The following is a 19,858-nucleotide window of genomic DNA, read 5'->3' on the forward strand; positions in this document are numbered from 1 at the left end:
AAGATTGGACTAAGAGTTATTACTTTTTTGGCCTGGGAACTTTTTACGTTCTTATTGAGGACTCCAAAGAACTTTTGTTGATGTTACTGTTTTATATCTGTTAATATTTATTATATTAGAAATCAAAACAAATTTTATGTAAAGTGTTTTTTAATGTTTACTTATTTATTTTGAGAGAGAGAGAGAGGAAGGGGCAGAGAGAGAGAAGAAGAGAATCCCAAGCAGGCTCTGCGCAATCAGCTCATAGCTCCATATGGGGCCTGACCTCATGAACTGTGAGATCATGACCCGAGTTGAAACCAAGAGTTGGATGCTTAACTGACTAAGCCAATCAGGTGCCCCGAATGAAATATTTGGAACACAGAAATACACAGTACACATTCTATTAAGCATCAGAGTAACGATGTCATCACGTCATAAAGCTTCTGAAAAACTTATGAGTGAAAGTGAAAAATAGCATAGATAGTATCTTAGTAATATTATGAAAATAGTTCTCATGAAAAGCATTTTTTCACATATGATATTGTCAAATACGGAAAAGTTTGAACCAGTTTTGAGTTTAATGATGGTGGTGGGCAACTTCCTCATACATGCTGGTGTACATTTGGTTCAGCATTTTAAATTTTTTTTTTTTCAACATTTATTTATTTTTGGGACAGAGAGAGACAGAGCATGAACAGGGGAGGGGCAGAGAGAGAGGGAGACACAGAATCGGAAACAGGCTCCAGACTCTGAGCCATCAGCCCAGAGCCTGACGCGGGGCTCCAACTCCTGGACCACGAGATCGTAACCTGGCTGAAGTCGGACGCTTAACCGACTGCGCCACCCAGGCGCCCCTGGTTCAGCATTTTAGAGAGTACTTTGACTCTCAGAATTTTAAATGCACGTGCTTTAGACCTTTAGGTTACACTGTTTAGAATTCATTAATGGATATAACTGAATGTGTGCAAATACATGAAGGAGAATATTGGTTAAAGCATTATTTGGGATAAGAAATTGGAGACAAACCTAATTGTCATTAATGTTTAGTGTCTAGTTATTGTATAAAAATTACTTTATTAAAAATAATTTATAGGCATTGAAATGGAAAGTTGTCCAGAGTTGAAGCAGAAGTGCAGAACTGAGTGTATAATTTCCCCATCCATGTACAATAAAAACCAGAAGGATATGTGTATAACCAGTTTTTGAAAGGATATGCAGAGAACCTGATGGTGGTTACCTTTAAGAGGAAGTACATTTCCATTTTTCTGTTTATGCCCTTTCGTAGTGTTCATTTTTTTAAAAATGTGAGCTATTTATTTAAAATTTATTTATTTTGAGAGAGCGTGAGAGAGCACGTGTGCGTGCACAAGTTGGGGAGGGGCAGAGAGAGAGAGAGAGAGAGAGAGAGAGAATCCCAAGCAGGCTCTGTGCTGGCATTGCAGGCGCCTGCTTGTGTACTGCCAGCACATAGCCTGAAGCGAGGCTTAAACTTACAAACTGTGAGATCATGACCTGAGCTGAAATCAAGAGTCGGACACCCAACCAATTGAGCTGCCCCAAGCCTTTTTATAATTTGAAAGGCACAAGTGCATTGTAAGGATGATAGAAATTATTAGTTTGAGTGTTGAAATCATTTGTGAGTTCTCAGATGCCACCATTTAACAGAAAAAGAAAGAAAAAACAGAGAGGTGCTGGCATTTCTCATGTCTGTTTACTTTTGCAGAGCAGTTGCTCTAATCAAATAGGACTTCTTGATATTCTTCATCAGTTGTGCTTTCTAAGATCTGTGCCTTTTTCTTTGTACTCTTCTGTTTTGTGCGTCTTTCTCTTTTAACTTCAACTGCTGAAATCCTATCTATCCTTTACAGCCTAACTGAAACACCATCTTCTCTATGAAGCTATCCCTCATCACTTTAGTCAGAAGAGATCTTTTTTTGAACCTTTGGAACTATTTATAGCCATTTCTTCATTACACAAATATCAGGTGTGAGCTATATATGGGCCAGACAGCGGGAGTATGCTTTCATCTTTTTTCTCTTCACCTTATAAGGTAATATCCCCATTGTGCACATAAGGAAACCGAGGCTCACAGAAGTTTAGTATTTTTTCTACGTCGCCATACTAAGAAGTAAATTTGAAAAGAGAGCTTCAAGGCCAGCCCTCTTCTCTGGACTTGCTTCTTAAGTCACTTTAATAAACAGAAGTAAGTGAATAGTAGTTTTGTATGAATATTCCTTCCCTGTTAGATTTTTTTATATTAAAAAAATGTTTGCAATAATTTGAAAATTTCAAGAAGTGTATAAAAATCTCCTTTTTACCCTTCATCCACATTCCACATTTTATCTTTTATTCCATTTGTTTTATCATTTATTCTTTCTTTCTGTATATGTGCATGTGTGTGTATTCCTGACATTGCTTTTCCTAAATTATGTGCCCTTCCAGCTCCATGTTGAGTGTAGGCTTCCAGTTATTGAAGTCTAATTGGCTTTTGGTATTGTTAAACTTTATCCAGGTCTTGCCCTGTTACTATAGACTTTCTCCTTTCTCTGACCTAAAACTTTGATTCTTACAATGCTATATTGTGATATTTCAGAGCCAAAATGCTGTTTGCTTCAGGAATCCAGCTTTTTTCTCTAGATCATTTGTCAGCACCATTAAATGATTCCTTCAGAATTATTTGCAAATTCTCATCTGCATTGCCCCCCACCTTTCAGTCTAGTAAAACTCAATCTAGTATATGTATCAGTTTGCTTAGACTGCCGTAAAAAATACCACAGATTGGGTAGCTTAAACAACAGAAATTCATTTTATCCCAGTTCTGGAGGCCAGAAATCCAAGATCAAGGTGCCAACAGGGTTGGTTTCTGGTGGAACTTCTCTTCCTGACTTGCAAATGACCACCTTCTTGCTGTGTCCTCATGTGGCCTTATTTGTGGGCACATAGGGGGTTAGAATGGGGGAAGAGATTTCTGGTGTGTTTCTTCCTCTTTTTTTTTTTTTTTAAGTTTATTTATTTTGAGAGAGAGTGTGAGCAGGGAAGGGGCAGAGAGCGAGGGAGAGAGAGAGAGAATCCCAAGCAGGCACTGCACTAGGGCCTAAGTCAGCACAGGGAACCCAGTGTGGGACTCAAACCCACGAACCGTGAGATAATGACCTGACCTGAAATGACCTGAAATCAAGAGTTGGATGCGTAACCCACTGAGGCACCCAGTGCCTCTTTTCCTCTTCTTATAAGGACACTTCTCACCCTCTCTTCCTCTTTTTATAAGGACACTAGTCCTACTGGATTAGGGTTCCACACTTATGACATCTTAATTGACCTTAATTATCTTCTTAAAGGTCCTATTTCCAAATATAGTCATATCGGAAGTTAGGGCTTCAATATATATAGTTGGTGAGGGTGGAGGAGTACAGTTCAGTCCATAACAGTAGAGCATCAGGTTTACAATCGGGAACGTAGGTTCATATCCTTGCTGTATCTTATATTATGTAACCCTGGCCAAGTCACCTCTTTTAGCCTCCTGAGTCCTTAACTGTAAAGGATGAGAATAATGATTTCTTGCCTCATGTGTTTGTTAAGAGATTCAGGTAAAATAGATGATGCAACACAGCACATTATAAATCAAATGATTCTGAATTCAGGTGTGCAATAAGATCATCTTAAAAGGAACTCTTCTGTGAATTCCAGTCTGACTGCACAAGGAGCTCTGCAGACCCACTCCCTAGTAAAAGTGGGAAAAACTTTAAAAACAGCTGTTTAAAGCTTCTGGAAATGGCCCTAGGCTTCCATTTGGAGGGAAGGTTTTCTTCTTGGGAGGAGCAGGACATCAGGATTTCTCTTCCCACCCCCAGGTGCCTGATGCTGATGCTAAGTTTTGGTATATGTGGTGGAGAGGTAGTTCTGGTGCCACCCACCCTCCTACCTACCTGGACAAAATACTCAGCACCTGTAGGGGTTATCACTAGAGAAGCGTGCTATTGTCTGTACTCCCAACTTGAGAGCCCTAGTTCAGAGATTTGGTTGGGTGGTTAGGGAGAAAAGCGGGTCATAAAATAGCTCCTCATCTCTTCTTCAAGGAATTAATTTACAAGGGAGCACTGATAAGAAGAATAGCTGACTTCTCAGCAGAAACAATGGAGGAGAGACGCAGTGTAATAATACATTTTAAGTACTCAAAGACAAATACAGTCAACCAAAAATCCTATATATCCAGCAAAGCTATCTTTTTAAAATGAAAGCGAAATGAAGATTTTCCCCGATAAACAGGAACTGAGAGAGCTTATTACTTACAGACCACCTTGCAAGAATGCTAAAGGAAGCTTTTTATCCTGAATGCAAGTAATCTCAAGAGAGTATTTTGAATCCATATGAAGAGTACCAGTAAAGGTAATTATGTAGTTTTAAAAGAGAATATAAGGACATATTTTTTCTCCTTTTTTCTTAAAACTGATTCTTGGGCTTATAAGGTGTGGAAATGTAGTATATTTGTAGCGTATCTGTCAATAGCACAGAGGAAGTGAGTGGAGGCAAAGCTATGTCAAGCTAAGGAAATGAATATAGGTGATTAATTATTACAGTGCATTATTAGGTTTGTAACATTAAATATATCTATAACAATAATACCATCAAATGGAGGAAAAGGCAGTAGAACTATATAGCATAGCATTTCTATATCTTACTGGAATTAAGTGAGTAATAAATCTGAAGCTAGTATAAGTCTGAAGTTAAAATGTTATATGGTAAGCCCTTGAGCAGCCACTAGGGGGAAAAACTAAAAATACAGGGAAAAAGTCATTAAAGAAATTTTAGTGCTTCATTAGAAAATTTTCACCTAATGCAAAAGAAAGCAGTCAAAGTAATAAAGGAACAAAAAAGACATGAGACACATAGAAAATGAAAAAGCAGTTGTAAATAAACTGTAAGTAATAACATTAAACATGAATTGATTAAATTGTGTAATAAAAAAGGCAGAGATTTTCAGAGTATCCCAACTATATGTTCTCTACAACAGATGTACTTTAAGTTTAAAGATACAAATACATTTAAAGTATAAGGATGGAAAAGATGTATTATGCAAACAGCAATAACAAGAACACTGGAGTGGCTATTATAATATCTGAAAAAATAGACTAAAGCAAAACATGTTACCAGAGGTAACTAGTAACTAGGTTACTAGAGGTAACTAGGCATCTGAAGTGAACGTGGGACATTTTCAAGGATAGATCATATACTAGGCCACAAAACAAATCTTAATACATTTAAAAGGATTGAAATAAAAAAGGTGGTCCTCTGACCACAGTGGAAAGAAATTAGAAATCACTAACAGAAATTTGAGGAACTCACAAATATGTGGAAATTAACACTCATAAATAACCAGTAGGTCAAAGTAGAAATGAAAAGAGAAATCAGAAAATACTTTGAGAAAAATGAAAATGAAGTTACTACCTAAGAAAACAGTGCTTACAGGGAAACTTCTAGGGATAAATGCTTATATTAAGAAAGCAGAAAGATCTCAAATCAGTAACCTTCCATCTTCAGTCACTGGAAAAAAGAGCAGCCCAAAACAAGCAGAAGGAGAGAAATAATAAAGATGAGAGTAGAAATTAATGAACTAGAAAATAGAAAAACGGTAGAGAAGATTAAGGTAACCAAAAACTGGTTTCTTGAAAAGATTGACAAAATTGGCAAACCTTTAGCCAGACTGACCTAGAGAAAAAGGACTTAAATTAGTAGAATCAGAAATTACTGGGATTGCAAAAATGGAAAGGATTATAAAGGAATACTATGGACAACTGTATACCAATAAATTACATAGCTTAGATAAAATGGACAAATTTTTAGAAAGACAATTGCTGAAACATTTATATGGACACACTGAATAGTAGACCTATAGCAAGCGATGAGATTGAATTAATCATAAAGGTACCCACAAAGAAAAGCCCAGGCCCAAATGGTTTTACCACTGGATTCTACCAAACATTTAAAGAACAATTCTAACTCTTCCTAAAAATTGAGAAGGGTAATACTTCCCAACTTCTTTTATGAAGCTGGTATTACCCTGATACCATAGACATTACGAGATAACTATAGAGCACTATCTCTTATGAAGATAAACACAAAAATCCTCCAAATACTACCAAACCTAATTCACGAACATATAAAAAGAATTTTATGTCACAACCAAGTGGCATTTATCCCAGAAATGCAAGGTTGGTGTAAAGTTCACAAACCAATTAATGTAATGTATCAGTAAACAAAACAAAAAACAAAAGTCACATTGTCATCACCAAATACATAGAGTTTTTGACAAAATCCAACACTCTTTAATTGATAAAAACATTAAAAAAAAAAACGAATAGAAGGGAACTTTCTCAACATGAATAAAGACACCTATGAAAAATTCAAAGATAACGTCATACTTAATGTTGAAAAACTGAATGCTTTTCCCCTAAGATCAGGAATAAGACAAGAGTGTCTGCTTTCTCCATTTATATTTAACATTGTGTTAGAGTATCTAACTATGGTACTTATGAAAAAAAAAAAATACACAAAGTCATCAAGATTGGAAAGAAAGAAAGAAAACTGTCCCTGGCGGGTGACATGCTCTGGTATGTAAAAAAATCTTAAGGAATCCGCTAAAAAAATATTAGCGCTGATGGCACAAGTTCAGCAAAGTTGCAGAATACGAAGTCAGTATACAAAAAAAATCAATTGTATTTCTATAGACTTATCATGAACAATCTAAAAGTGAAATTAAGAAAAAAATTCATTTGTAATAGCATCAAAAAAATTAAAACAGGAATAAATTTAACAAAAGAAGTGTAGAACACTGAAAACTACAAAATATTGTTGAAAGATTCTAAAGAAGCTCTAAGTAAATAGAAAAACATCCTGTCTGTGGTTTGGAAGATTTAACATCAAGATGGCAATACTCCCCACATTGACCTGCAGATTCAGTGTAGTCCATATCAAAATCCCAGCTCAGTTCTTTGTAGAAATTGACAAATTGCTCACTCCTAAAATTCACACGGAATTGCAAGGTGTCTAGAGGAGCCAAAACAATCTTGAAAAAGAATAAAATAGGAGGACTTATACTTCCTGATTTCAAAACTTAACAAAAATGGTACTCAAGATTATGTGGAATCAGCATAAGGGTATACATACAGATCAATGGAATAGAGTTGAATAAAACCATATAGATATGGTCAATTTGATTTTCAACAAGGGTGTCAAGACGATTCAATGGAGGAAGAAAAATCTTTTCAACAAATGGTGCCTGCCTGGAACAAATGGGTAGCCAGTTATGAAAGAATGCATTTGGACCCTTACCATATATAATAAATCACTCAAAATGAATGACCGACCTAAATGTAAAAGCTAAAATTTAAAACTCCTAATAGGAAATTTAGGACTTATAATCCCTAAGTATGACACTAAAAGCATAAGCAACAACAACAAAAAAAACAGATTGATTTGGACTTCATCAAAATTAAAAACTTTTGTGTTTCAAAGGACACCATTAAGAAAGTGAAAGGACAACTTATGAATTAAAGAAAATATTTAAAAAATATAAATCTCATAAGGATTTCTATCTAGAATATGTAAAAAATTCTTACAACTCAGTGATAAAAAGACGACTTAACAATGGGTGAAGAATCTGAATAGACTTTTTTTTTTTATGGAGGATATACAGTTGGGAAATAAATTTATGTGAAATGACAGCAGATAACAAAAATTGTAATAGTAATTGTCGGCGAGGATGTGGAGAAATTGTCAACCCTTATGCCCTGCTGGTGGAAATGTAAAATAGCACAGCACTTTGGAAAAATATTTTGGCAGTTCCTGAAACGATTAAACAGAGTTACTGTGTGACCCAGTAGTTCCATTCCTAGGTATATACCCAAGAAAAAACATATGTCTACATAAAAACTTGTCCACAAATGTTTATGGAAGCATTATTCCTAATAGCCAAAAAGTGGAAAGAAAGAACCCAAATGTGTATCAGCTGATGAGTAGATACAAAATATAATGGGGTATATCCATATAATGGGATATTATTCAGCCATAAAAAGCAATAAAGTACTGCTATATGTTACAACATAGATAAACTTTAAAAATATGCTAAATGAAAGAAGCCAGGCACAAAAGATCACACATGTGATTCTGTTCATATGAAATGTCCTGAATAGGAGTGATAGGCAGATGGTATGCAGTTTCTTTTTGAGGTGATAAAAATGTAAAAAAAAAAAAAAAAAAAAAGTGTGGTGATGGTTTCACATGGCTGTGAAAATACCAAAAGCTATTGACTTGTACACTTTAATAAAGCTGTTAAAAAAAGTAACCCATTTCTGGTGTCCCTACAGAGTGAGGGTGGGCATGTATATATTTAAAAGGCTGAGCTATTAGAATAACAGAGCTCCTTACCATAAGCTAAGCTCATTTGTTCCCTTCCTCTCTCATTTTTGTAGAAATCATGACCACCCCAGGAAAAGAGAACTTTCGCCTGAAAAGTTACAAAAATAAGTCCCTGAATCCTGATGAGATGCGCAGGAGGAGGGAGGAAGAGGGACTGCAGTTACGCAAGCAGAAAAGAGAAGAGCAGGTAAATCCTTTTACCCTTTTAAATTTATTTTAAAGAACTTAATGTTAACATATTAAGCCTGAAACCACTTCTGTTTTAGTTTTGACAGTGTTGGATGTGTAAGTGTGTGTGTGTGTGTGTGTGTGTGTGTATCCCCTGTATCATAAAATCAACATGTTTTGGGAGTCCGGGAGAGGAGGTGATGAAAAGTAGAATACAAGAATAAAGAAATCTCTCAGGTTCTCATATTCCCAATACAACCATTGTTTAATATTTTGGCCTATTTGTTTTTAGTGTGTTTTATTTTTCTAAAGTTGGAGCTTCCTTAAGATTTTATGTGCATATTAATGAATTCTCAAGTGACCAATAAAACACTGCTTTTCATTACAATCTTTGATTTGAAAAGTTGTAAACATAGAAGATTAAAGAATAGATAGTGAAACTTATAAAATCATCCTATGGATTCAGTAATTGTCAGTAGCAGGCCATACTTGGTTCATGTCTGTCTATCTTTATGTTTCTTTATTATGTAGTATTTTAAAGTGAAATCTCAAGGAATATGTCTTTTTACCCCTAAATTCTGCAGGCTTCATTAGGACATTGATTTTTTATCTTCTTTTTTTTTTTAATTTTGGTCATTTTTAACTTGAGAACATCTGAACATCTGCAGGAGAATTTGGGACTCTCTCTCATTTTACCTTCCTCTAAAAATGCTTAGAATGAACAGTCCATCCCCATCCCTTTTGGCAAAGAGATTTAAAGACATTTAGGTGACTTTTTTTTTTTTAAGTTTATTTATTTTGAGAGAGACCAAAACAGCGTGAGTGGGGAAGGGGCAGAGAGAGGGAGACAGAGAATCCTAAGCAGGCTCTGCACTGTCAGTGGAGCCTGATGTGGGGCTTGAACTCATGAAACCATGAGATCATGATCTGAGGTGAAACCAAGAGTCAGAAGCTTAATTGACTGAGCCACCCAGGCGCCCCTAGGTTACTTTTTTTTCTTTTTTTTTTTTTTTTTGCTAAGGAGAGATTTTTGAGCTTAGAAGGACCATTTGACCCCCACACTACAAAAGCTCCATAAAAGGCGAATAAATGACTCAGTCCTTTCATACCTGAGAAATACGGTAATCTGTCATAAATATTTTGCAGTTAACAGTGAGCTGTTTTCAACATACACTGTTTTTTTGAGTAATGCTGCATGGAAAATCCAAGTAGTTAAAGTTTAAGAGTACATTACTTCAGTGTTGTTTTTTTTTTTGTTAGGGCTGTAGATAGTGTCATTGTTACTGTTATTTTTGGGCAAAGAGAGTTTGTAATATTATAATAAAGTTTATATTAAGTGTAGTAAATTAAGTTATGAGTTACCACTTAGTCATAAAAGGATGAGTTTCTCTGGGTTTCTTATTACCTCTTTATTCATCTCTGTGTCTTGAGGTGGAACCTTTTCTTTGAATAAACTTTTATATTAGCTTCTATTTTGGTAGTAAATTTCAGAAATCATAATAGCATTGTTACATATTTATATTCCTATATATGAATACATAAATATATGTACATGAGCCCAAGTATAGGTCTGAATGTAGCCACCAGCTTATGCATCATATTTGGCATAAAGCCATTTGAAGGTGTAGTAATGATACGCTGCCATTAACAGTGTTCATATTATTCTCTTCTTGGTGATGGGTGATTTCATGTAATTAGACTTCATTGTAAAGTCTATGCAAATAAATTTTTTGTATTCACTTACCTGCCTGAAGGCAAATGCTCTCTGTCCTTAATATATCAAGTGGCAAGTATGGTCCCATATATTGGGCTAAAAATATTTGTAATTGAAATTCTATTGGCTTCATTGTATGAGATCTGAAATTTTGCTATGGCTTTAATAAGTTTCTGTGATAAGTTTTTGGAATACTGCTGTATTGAAAATCCTCATTTCTTAATTTCTTTTTTTTTTTTTTTTTTTAATTTTTTTTTCAACGTTTATTTATTTTTGGGACAGAGAGAGACAGAGCATGAACGGGGGAGGGGCAGAGAGAGAGGGAGACACAGAATCTGAAACAGGCTCCAGGCTCTGAGCCATCAGCCCAGAGCCCGACGCGGGGCTCGAACTCACGGACCGCGAGATCGTGACCTGGCTGAAGTCAGACGCTTAACCGACTGCGCCACCCAGGCGCCCCAATTTCTTATGTGCCATGTAATGTAGAAACAACTGGTAAAAACTAATCAGGCTTCTTAATACCATAACAGTACTTGTTTCATGCCTGATTTGTAAAATGGTAAATATCAGTAAGATACAGACTCATTTAGGTACTGTTTATCTTTCCACAGTTGCTTTGTCATCTATTGGGAAACCTCACAGGTCTAGGCCAGCTGATGAGCTAGATGTGAGAGTAGCACAGGAGTTGATGTTGCCAAGTGCACAAAAGATAACTTGCTGCATCTTTGTAGGGTTATCCTTTTAGCAGACTAACACTTAATTTTTGTTGTATCTGGACAGCACTTTAAAAATGACCCCTGTATACTTGGCACTTACAGACCAAACTAAAATTATTTTTGGCAAAATATTTTGCTAGTTGGTATCATTCTGATTGAGCCAGTACTTATAAATTTGAATTAAACAGACTCTTGTTAACTCTGAGTGAATAGGTAACCTAGTGCTCCTCAAATAGAGATTGCCTGATGTTTCTAGTTATAAGAAATATCTTGTGAAGTGAGCAAGTTGATAAGCTTCTGGACAGGCAACTTCCATTAATTAACTTGGTTGACAAGTGCAGGCAACATGTAGTCTGTAGATAAGGCATACAGATCATGATTGTTTTGGCAGTTTTTTCTTTTTTTAAACCTATTTTTCTCTGAGTAATACATGTTGCTGAAAAAGGTAAATAGTACTACAGTACTTGAAACCAAACCACCAGTGTTCTTGGTCTCATTCCCAAGCAAGCCACTTCAATCCTCTTAACTATTTATTTATCAATTTAAAGTATTATCTATTGATGTTCTGTTATGGTAGGTAAAGATTTAAGCTCTTACACGACTTTTCCCTTGTGTCTATTCTCCTAACACAGTTATACTATCCTATGTAAGTATCACTTATTGCTGAGCTGGGTAGTATACCGTGGTTACATTTCCTTTCTTTGTATTTGTTTTTCCTGGCATTAATTGTCTGATTTTTTTTTTTTTTTTTTTTTTTTTTACCTGCTTGGCTTTTTTTCTGATTCCTGGCTGCTTTTCCTTCTCTTTTACAGCTCTTTTAAGTTATTTTTATCTGATTTTCTACTTGCTTAAACTCAGATAATTTATCACTTTCATATTTTTTCCTTTGGAGACCTCTTCCCTACATTTTCTGACCTCTAGCACCAGTCAGAATTGTTTGTACTGTGTTCTTGCTGTATCGCTGTAGTCTTAGAACTTCCCTTAACTGGAAATTTCTCCTGTCTTATCTTGTCATCATCCTTGTGATGTAAGCGCTTTGGTGTTTTTATTTCAAATCCTACTTGTTTATCAGCAGTTGTGGTTTTCATGACCCATAGTAAAGATCGTAACAGTATCCTGCCATTCCATATAAAAAACACTGCTTGTGGATATAAATTTTGCAATGCCAATAGATGTAATTTTAGTGATTGGGCTTGATTTAGAAGTCCTGCAAATGCTTTAGTAGTTGTGAAACAAAATGAAATCGTAACGAAGAAATCCTTAAAAATAAACAAGAAGATTCAGCTGGGTCTAGCTCTGTGTCATGCTTGTGGCTAAACCACACACAGAGGAAATACTTTAATACACTTTGAAATATGACAGAATGGTTAATTATTTCTGTTGGGTTGTATCTAAAGGACAAAAAGGAGTATAAAGAAATCATCAACTGCTTTCGTAATCATACAGGATTGATCTTGAAACTATGCATATTTGTGTATGGATACAGTACATAATTATGTTAATATTAGGAACCTAGATCTTTTAGCTTCCGAAAGAATAGAAATATAAAATCAAAGAGGTTGTATAAATTTGCATTGGCGATATCATTAGGGATTCATTATGTGATTTCTTTTTAAAACACATGCACACAAACCAGCTTTGTCCTAGAAAGGCTTAGAAGTAGTGAAATACCTTGTATCAGGGAGCACCTCTAGCACCCTGAGATTGTGGTCATTAGAGAATTTTTCTCTTAAAGGAACAAGGTTTCTTGGAAAAAACACCTGATTCTTGATTAAAGGTAGGGAATATTCAAGGCAAATGTGTAATATTTTTTCATAACATAGAGCAAGGAAGTTTAAGACCATTGAAAATTGTGTTGAAAAGAATTAGGAGATAGCTTGAACAGGTTCCCATTAGCCAAAAGTGGGATATTTTGAGTATTAGGGCACTTTGAGGACTTCTGCTTCCAGCCAAAGTGGAATAGCAGGGCCCAGATTTACCCTCCTACCTGAAGCAAACCCAAGAATAACCAGACAAAATACATGAAACACTAATTCAAGACACCAGACATTAGCCAGTGAAGGACAGTGATCTCTAGAGATGGGAAACAAATGAATTGAGCCCTATCATTGCTTCAGCTTACTGCCCAACAGAGTTTCCAGGTTGCAACACAGGGAGAGGGAACTAAGGGCCAAAGCCTTCCTGAATTGAGGAGACAGAGCTGAGAGTCTGGAGAGACAAAGACATCCATTCATAGGAGGGAATACCAAAAGGGAGACTTGTGTCTATAGAGAGAAGCCTGGAGATCTTCAAAGTGTTTTTTTGAATATTCAGCAGAGTACTGATCAGCATATGTGCTTGAGGAGACTACTAAGGCAAGAGAAACTTATCATCCAAAAAGATTAGAGGGAACCGTGCCTGGCCCTTACACAGTGCTGACACTTGTTCCTGTTCCTATAGCCAGACTGGAGAAACTCATTTACGGGGCCATTAGGTATTCAGGAGAGTCTTGCCTCAGTAGTGGAGATTAATTGGCCATAAATTTACTACTGCCCCAGACCTACCTAACAAATCATAAAAGCAAGATCTGAGAGGATCAAACTGCAGGTTTTGGTTTTCCTGAATTAGTAGTCATATAGGAAAAAGAAATAACCGGATTTTCTCTGTCTTCATTTTCAAAATGAGTTGGTTTCTTAGCATCCTCCAGAGGGAGCAGGAAAGTCTGTATTTTAATATTATTAGGAACTCATAGTGTTTAACATAAAATAGATGTATTTCAGTTTATTTTTTCTGTGTTTTTAAAAAAGCAACTTTATGGCTGTATAGTTGACATACAATGGAGTGTACACTTTGTTAAATTTTGAGATATGTATATGTGAAATCATCACTGTAATTAATATAGTGAACATATTTATTGCTATCTAACTTTCCTGGTATACCTTTGTAGTACCTTTTCCCCACCCTTCACCTATCTCCAAGCAACTTCTGATCTGTTTTGGTCACCACTGATTATTTTGCATAAATGGACTGAAAAAATATGTATTCTATTTTGTCTGGCTTTTTTCAGTCAGCTTAATCATTTTGAGATTCATTTATGTTGTTGTATCAGTAGTTCATTCCATTTCATTGTTGAATAGCATTCTGTTGTACAGATAAAGCCACAATTGGTTTATCTGTTCACCTGTTAATGGCAGTTTGGATTGTTTCCAGTTTCTGGTGATTACAAATAAAACTGCTATGAACATTCGTGATCAGCTCTTTTTATGGACATGTATTTCCATTTCTCTAGATATCTAGGAGGAGAATGGCTGGGTTGTATAGTAGGTGTGTACTTAAGCTGTCAACTGTTTGCTAAAATGGGTTGTACTATTTTACCTTCACATCAGCAGCATATGAGAGTTTCATTGGCTCCACATCCTTCTGAGCATTTGGTATGGTCAGTCTTTTTCATTTTATCTATTCTAAGGTGTGTATAGTAGTATGCCATTATGGTTTTATTATGCACTTCCCTAATGACGGAAGTTGAAAGCATGTTTTCATGTGTTCATTTGCCCCTTTGTATATCTACTTTAGTGAAGTCTGTTTAGTTTTATTTTTTAAAGTCTGCTTAGTATTTTAATTGAGTTGTTTTCTGGATGCAAGTCTTTTGTTGGATATGTTTTGTAAATATTTTCTCCCAGTTGATGGCTTGCCTTTTTGTTTTCAGAAGTGCTGTTTGAAGACCAAAGGTTTTGATTTTGGAATTCCATGTATGTTTTTTTCTTTAATGGATTGTGCTTTTGTGTGTCAGATCTAAGAATCTTTGCCAAATCCATGGTCACTTAGGATTTTCTTGTATGTTTTCTTTAAGAAGTTTTGTTATAGTTTAAATTTAGGTCTATGATAATTCACATTTAATTTTTGTATATAATGTGAAATAAGAGGAAAGGAGCCTTTTTTTTTTTTTAAACATATGGATTTCCAGTTGTTCAGGTGTCTTTTTTTTTTTTTTAATTTTTTTTTTCAACGTTTATTTATTTTTGGGACAGAGAGAGACAGAGCATGAACGGGGGAGGGGCAGAGAGAGAGGGAGACACAGAATCGGAAACAGGCTCCAGGCTCTGAGCCATCAGCCCAGAGCCCGACGCGGGGCTCGAACTCACGGACCGCGAGATCGTGACTTGGCTGAAGTCGGACGCTTAACCGACTGCACCACCCAGGCGCCCCCAGGTGTCATTTTTTGAAAAGATTGTTTTACTTCACTGATTGCCTTGAAACCATTTACATTCAATTGACCATCTCTGTGTGGATCTGGCTTCTGAACTTCTATTTTGTTCCCATTGGTTTATTTATCTGTCTTATTTGTCACACTGTCTTGATTACTGTAGCTTTTATAATGAGTCTTGAAATCATATTACTAGCTCTCTAACCTTGTTCTTTCCAAAAATTGTTCTGGCTGTTATAGGTCCTTTGCATTTTTATATTAACTTCAGAATCAGCTCGTCAGTTTGTGCACAAAAGCCTGCTCTGGGGATATGATTGTGATTTTGTTAGATGTGTAGATCAGCTGGGGGAGAATTCCTATCGTAACAATGAGTCTTCTGACTCATAAGGACCGTATCTCCCGTTTATTTAGGTCTAAAATTTCTCTCAGGGATTGTAGTTTTTTTGTCAGATTTTTCCCTAAGTATTTCATAGTTTCAATGCTATTGTAAATGATATCTTTTGAATTTCAACTGTTTTCAACTGTTCATTGTTAATATTTAGAGTCCCCTGGGACTCACTGAGAGATGGTTCCCCTTCTTGGAGTGCGTCTGGGAGAGATGGCATTGCCTCTTTGGGGAGAAAAGAGCTGGTGGGCACCATTTCCCTCAGTATAGGCACAGAGACACCAGCTGAAGGTGGCTAACCTGGACACTGGCTCTCTGCTGCACTTTACTCCAAACTCCATGCCTCTGTGCTTTGGTGCAACTGCCCTCCAGGGACAAACCTGCACCAGTCTCAGTGCAGTGAGACCCTCCCTCAGAGGACCGGCACAGCTTCATGTCATGCCAGGTCCGTAAAGTTTGGAGTTTGAAAACTCAGCGGGCCTGCTTGGGATAGACCCCAAGGTGCAATATACTGCTGGGTGGTCAGATGGCTAGGACACAGGGTGAAGGTAGTGAGCTAAGGGATGCCTGGGATACACCAGGGGAAATTGCTCTTCTGGGAGGGCTTTGTGGTGGTGGGATGTGAGTTCCCCTCTCTGGTGACTAGGTGGCTGGCTGAAATAATTTTCCTCCCTTACCCCTTAGTATAAACTAACGTCAGTAAGCAGCACAGCGCCAACCGGGGTGGCTTACATTTGTTACACTAGGCCCTGGTCTCCTGCCCTCTGCAGGTGGAGCTTTACTAAGGCAGTTGTACTTGAGAACTAGAGCAGCGGGCCCCTCCCCCAGAAGACCAGCACAGGCCCTTGCACACCGTGTCTTTTGACCATGAGTTCTGTGAAGTTTCAGCTCTAGTGGAAGTACCATCAAGTCTCTTTTAACAAGCAGACCAGAGCACACCTAGTTAAAACTCACCATACTCTGGCCAATGTTCAGATAATCCCCACTGCTCACTGCAGGAAAGGAGAAACTCTACAGAGGACTGACCTGGGGGAAAGAGCAGTCAAACACAGCAGGAGAGTGCACACAGCATATACCAGAGTCATTTTATTTTATTTTATTTTATTTTATTTTATTTTATTTTATTTTATTTTACTTTTTTGAGTCACTTCTTTTTTAAATTTTATTAATTTTGTTTATTTTTGAGAGAGAGAGGGAGAGAAAGTGCAAGCAGGGGAGGGACAGAGAGAGAGGGGAAGACACAGAATCTGAACCAGGCTCCAGGCTCTGAGCTGTTAGCACAGAGCCTGATGTGGGGCTCGAACTCACAAACTGCGAGATCATGACCTGAGCCAAAGTTGAATGCTTAACCGACTGAACCACCCAGGTACCCCACACCAGAGACACTTCTGAAGCACTAGGCCTTGGACAGTATATGACCTCTTCTTCATAAAGCCATTACTCTTAGTAGCAGGAAACATAGCAGGCTTTCCCAACACAGAGAAGACAGAGACCTAGACAAAATACCAAGATGTAGGAATTCATACCAAAAGAAAGAACAAGTAAAAGTCATGGCCAGGGATCTAATTGAAAAGGTTATTAAGTAATATTCCTGAACCAGAATGTAAGGCAGCAATGATAAGGATATACTCTGGGCTTCAGAAAAGCTTAGACAACACCAAGGAGTCCCTTACCACAGAGATAAAAGACTAAAAAACTAGTCACGCTGAAATGAAAAATATAATAACCAAGATTTGAAAACAAATGGATATAATGACCACAAGAAAGGAAGAAGCAGAGGAGTGAATAAGTGACACAGAAGATAAAATTATGGAAAATAATGAAGATGAAAAGAGGGAAAGAAAAATATTAGATCATGAATGCAGACCTAGGGAATGAAGTGACTCCATAAACCATAATAACATTTGTATCATAGGAATCCCAATAGAAGAAGAGAGGGAAAAGGGGGCAGAAGGTTTATTTGAGGAAACTATAGCTGAAAACTAATATGGGGAAGGAAACAGACATCCAAGTCCAGGAGGCACAGACACCTCCCATCAAAATCAACAAAAGCGGGCCAACACCAGGACATACTGTAGTTAAATTTGCAAAATATAAAGAAAAAAAAAACCTTAAAAGCAGTAAGACAGAAGAAGTCCCTAATTTAGAAGGGAAGACAAATAATGTTAACATCAGATCTCTCCACAGAAACTTGACAGGCAAGAAGGGAGTGGCATGATATATTCAGCATACTGAATAGGAAAAATATGCAGCCAAGAATACTCTGTCCAGCAAGGCTGTCATTCAGAATAGAAGTAGAAGAGTTTCCCAGACAAAAACTAAAGGAGTTTGTAACCACAAAACTAGCCCCACAAGATGACAGGGGACTCTTTAAATGGGAAAGAAAGACCAAAGTGACAGAGACTAGAAAGGAACAGAAAACATCTGCAGAAACAACAACAAAACAAGTAATAAAATGCCACTAAGTTTGTATCTATCAGTAATTACTCTGAATGTAAATGGACTAAATGCTCCAATCAAAAGACATCGGGTGTCAGAATGGATAAAACCATCTGTATGCTGCCTACAAGAGACTCATGAAAAAATATTTTTTTTTAATGTTTAATTTGAAGAGAGAGAGAAAGCGGGGGAGGGGCAGAGAGAGAGGGAGACACAGAATCAGAAGCAGGCTCCAGGCTCTGAGCTGTCAGCACAGACCCCGACGTGGGGCTTGAATTCACGAACCATGAGATCATGACCTGAGCCGAAGTCAGACGCTTAACCAAGTGAGCCACCCAGGTGCTCCACAAGAGATTCATTTTATTTTTATTAAAAAAAATTTTTTTTAATGTTTATTTTTGACAGAGAGAGAGAGACAGAACATGAGTGGGGGGGGTGGGGGGGTGGGGGGGCAGAGAGAGAGGGAGACACAGAATCAGAAGCAGGCTCGAGGCTCTGGGCTGTCAGCACAGAGCCTGACCAAGGCTCGAACTCACAGACTGCGAGATCATGACCTGAGCCAAAGTTGGGCACTCAACCGACTGAGCCACCTAGGTGCCCCACAAGAAATTCATTTTAGACCTAGACACCTCCACATTGAAAGTGAGAGGATGGAGACGCATTTATCATGCAAGTGGACATCAAAAAGAAAGCCAGAATAGCAATACTTATATCAGACAAACTAGGTTTTAAAACAAAGACTGCAACAAGAAATGAAGGGGGGAGGCACTATATCATAATAACAACATATCATATCAACTATTATTATACAATAATAGTAGGGGACTTTAACACCACACTTACAGCAGTGGACAGATCATCTAAGAAGAAAAGCAACAAGGAAACAATGGCTTTGAATGACACACTGGACCAAATGGACTTAGCAGATATATCTAGAATATTTTTTTCTTTTAAAAAAAAATTTTTTTTTTAACGTTTATTTATTTTTGGGACAGAGAGAGACAGAGCATGGACGGGGGAGGGGCAGAGAGAGAGGGAGACACAGAATCGGAAGCAGGCTCCAGGCTCTGAGCCGTCAGCCCAGAGCCCGACGCGAGGCTCCAACTCACGGACTGCGAGATCGTGACCTGGCTGAAGTCGGACGCCCAACCGACTGAGCCACCCAGGCGCCCCTAGAATATTTTTTTCTAAAGCAGCATAGTACACATTCTTTTTGAGTGCACATGGGACATTCTCTAGAAGAGATCACATACTAGGTCACATACCAGGCCTCAACAAGTGCAAAAAGGTTGAGATCATACCATGTATATTTCAGACCACAATGCTATGAAACTTGAAGTCAGCCACAAGAAAAAATGTTGAAAGACCACAAATACATGGAGGTTAAATCCATTTACTTGGAGGCACCTGGGTGGCATTCTACTTGGAGGTTAGTCATTCTACTTGGGGCACCTGGGTGGCTCACTTGGTTAAGTGTTTGACTCTTGGTTTCAGCTCAGGTCATGAATTCATGGTTCAAGTTAGAGCCCTGTGTCGGAGTGTGCTGACAGTATGGGGACTGCTTGGGGTTCTCTCTGCTTCTCCCCTGTATGCTCTCTCTCTCTTTTTCTCTCTTTCTCTCTTTTCTCTCTCTCTCTCTCTCTCTCTCTCTCTCTCTCTCTCTCTCTCACACACACACACACACACACACATTCTCTCTCTCAAAATAAATGAACTTTAAAAAAACATCTTACTAAAGAATGAATGGATCAGCCAGGAAATTAAAGAAATAAATACAGGAAACAAATGAAAACGAAAACACGACAGTCCAAATCCTTTGGAATGCAGCAAAAGGGGTCACAAGAGGAAGTATATGC

The 19,858-nt window shown here is 37.4% G+C and overlaps 1 protein-coding gene across 2 annotated transcripts in view; it reads left to right on the forward strand.

Moving 5' to 3' along the window:
* The window catches only part of KPNA1 (karyopherin subunit alpha 1), a 71,654-nt gene that overhangs the window by 13,974 nt on the left and 37,822 nt on the right, over positions 1-19,858 (forward strand). Inside the window, exons 1-2 of one of the 2 annotated variants that reach the window (XM_047874173.1) lie at positions 3,813-4,368; positions 8,451-8,584. In XM_047874173.1, coding sequence (XP_047730129.1) covers positions 4,350-4,368; positions 8,451-8,584 — 153 coding nt within the window. In that variant the 5' untranslated portion in view covers positions 3,813-4,349. Of the gene's footprint in view, positions 1-3,812; positions 4,369-8,450; positions 8,585-19,858 lie in introns of those variants that run through there. The other variant, XM_047874174.1, reaches the window with a different exon arrangement.

The sequence above is a fragment of the Prionailurus viverrinus genome, chromosome C2, assembly GCF_022837055.1.
Source record: "Prionailurus viverrinus isolate Anna chromosome C2, UM_Priviv_1.0, whole genome shotgun sequence".
Taxonomy (NCBI): Eukaryota; Metazoa; Chordata; class Mammalia; order Carnivora; family Felidae; genus Prionailurus; species Prionailurus viverrinus.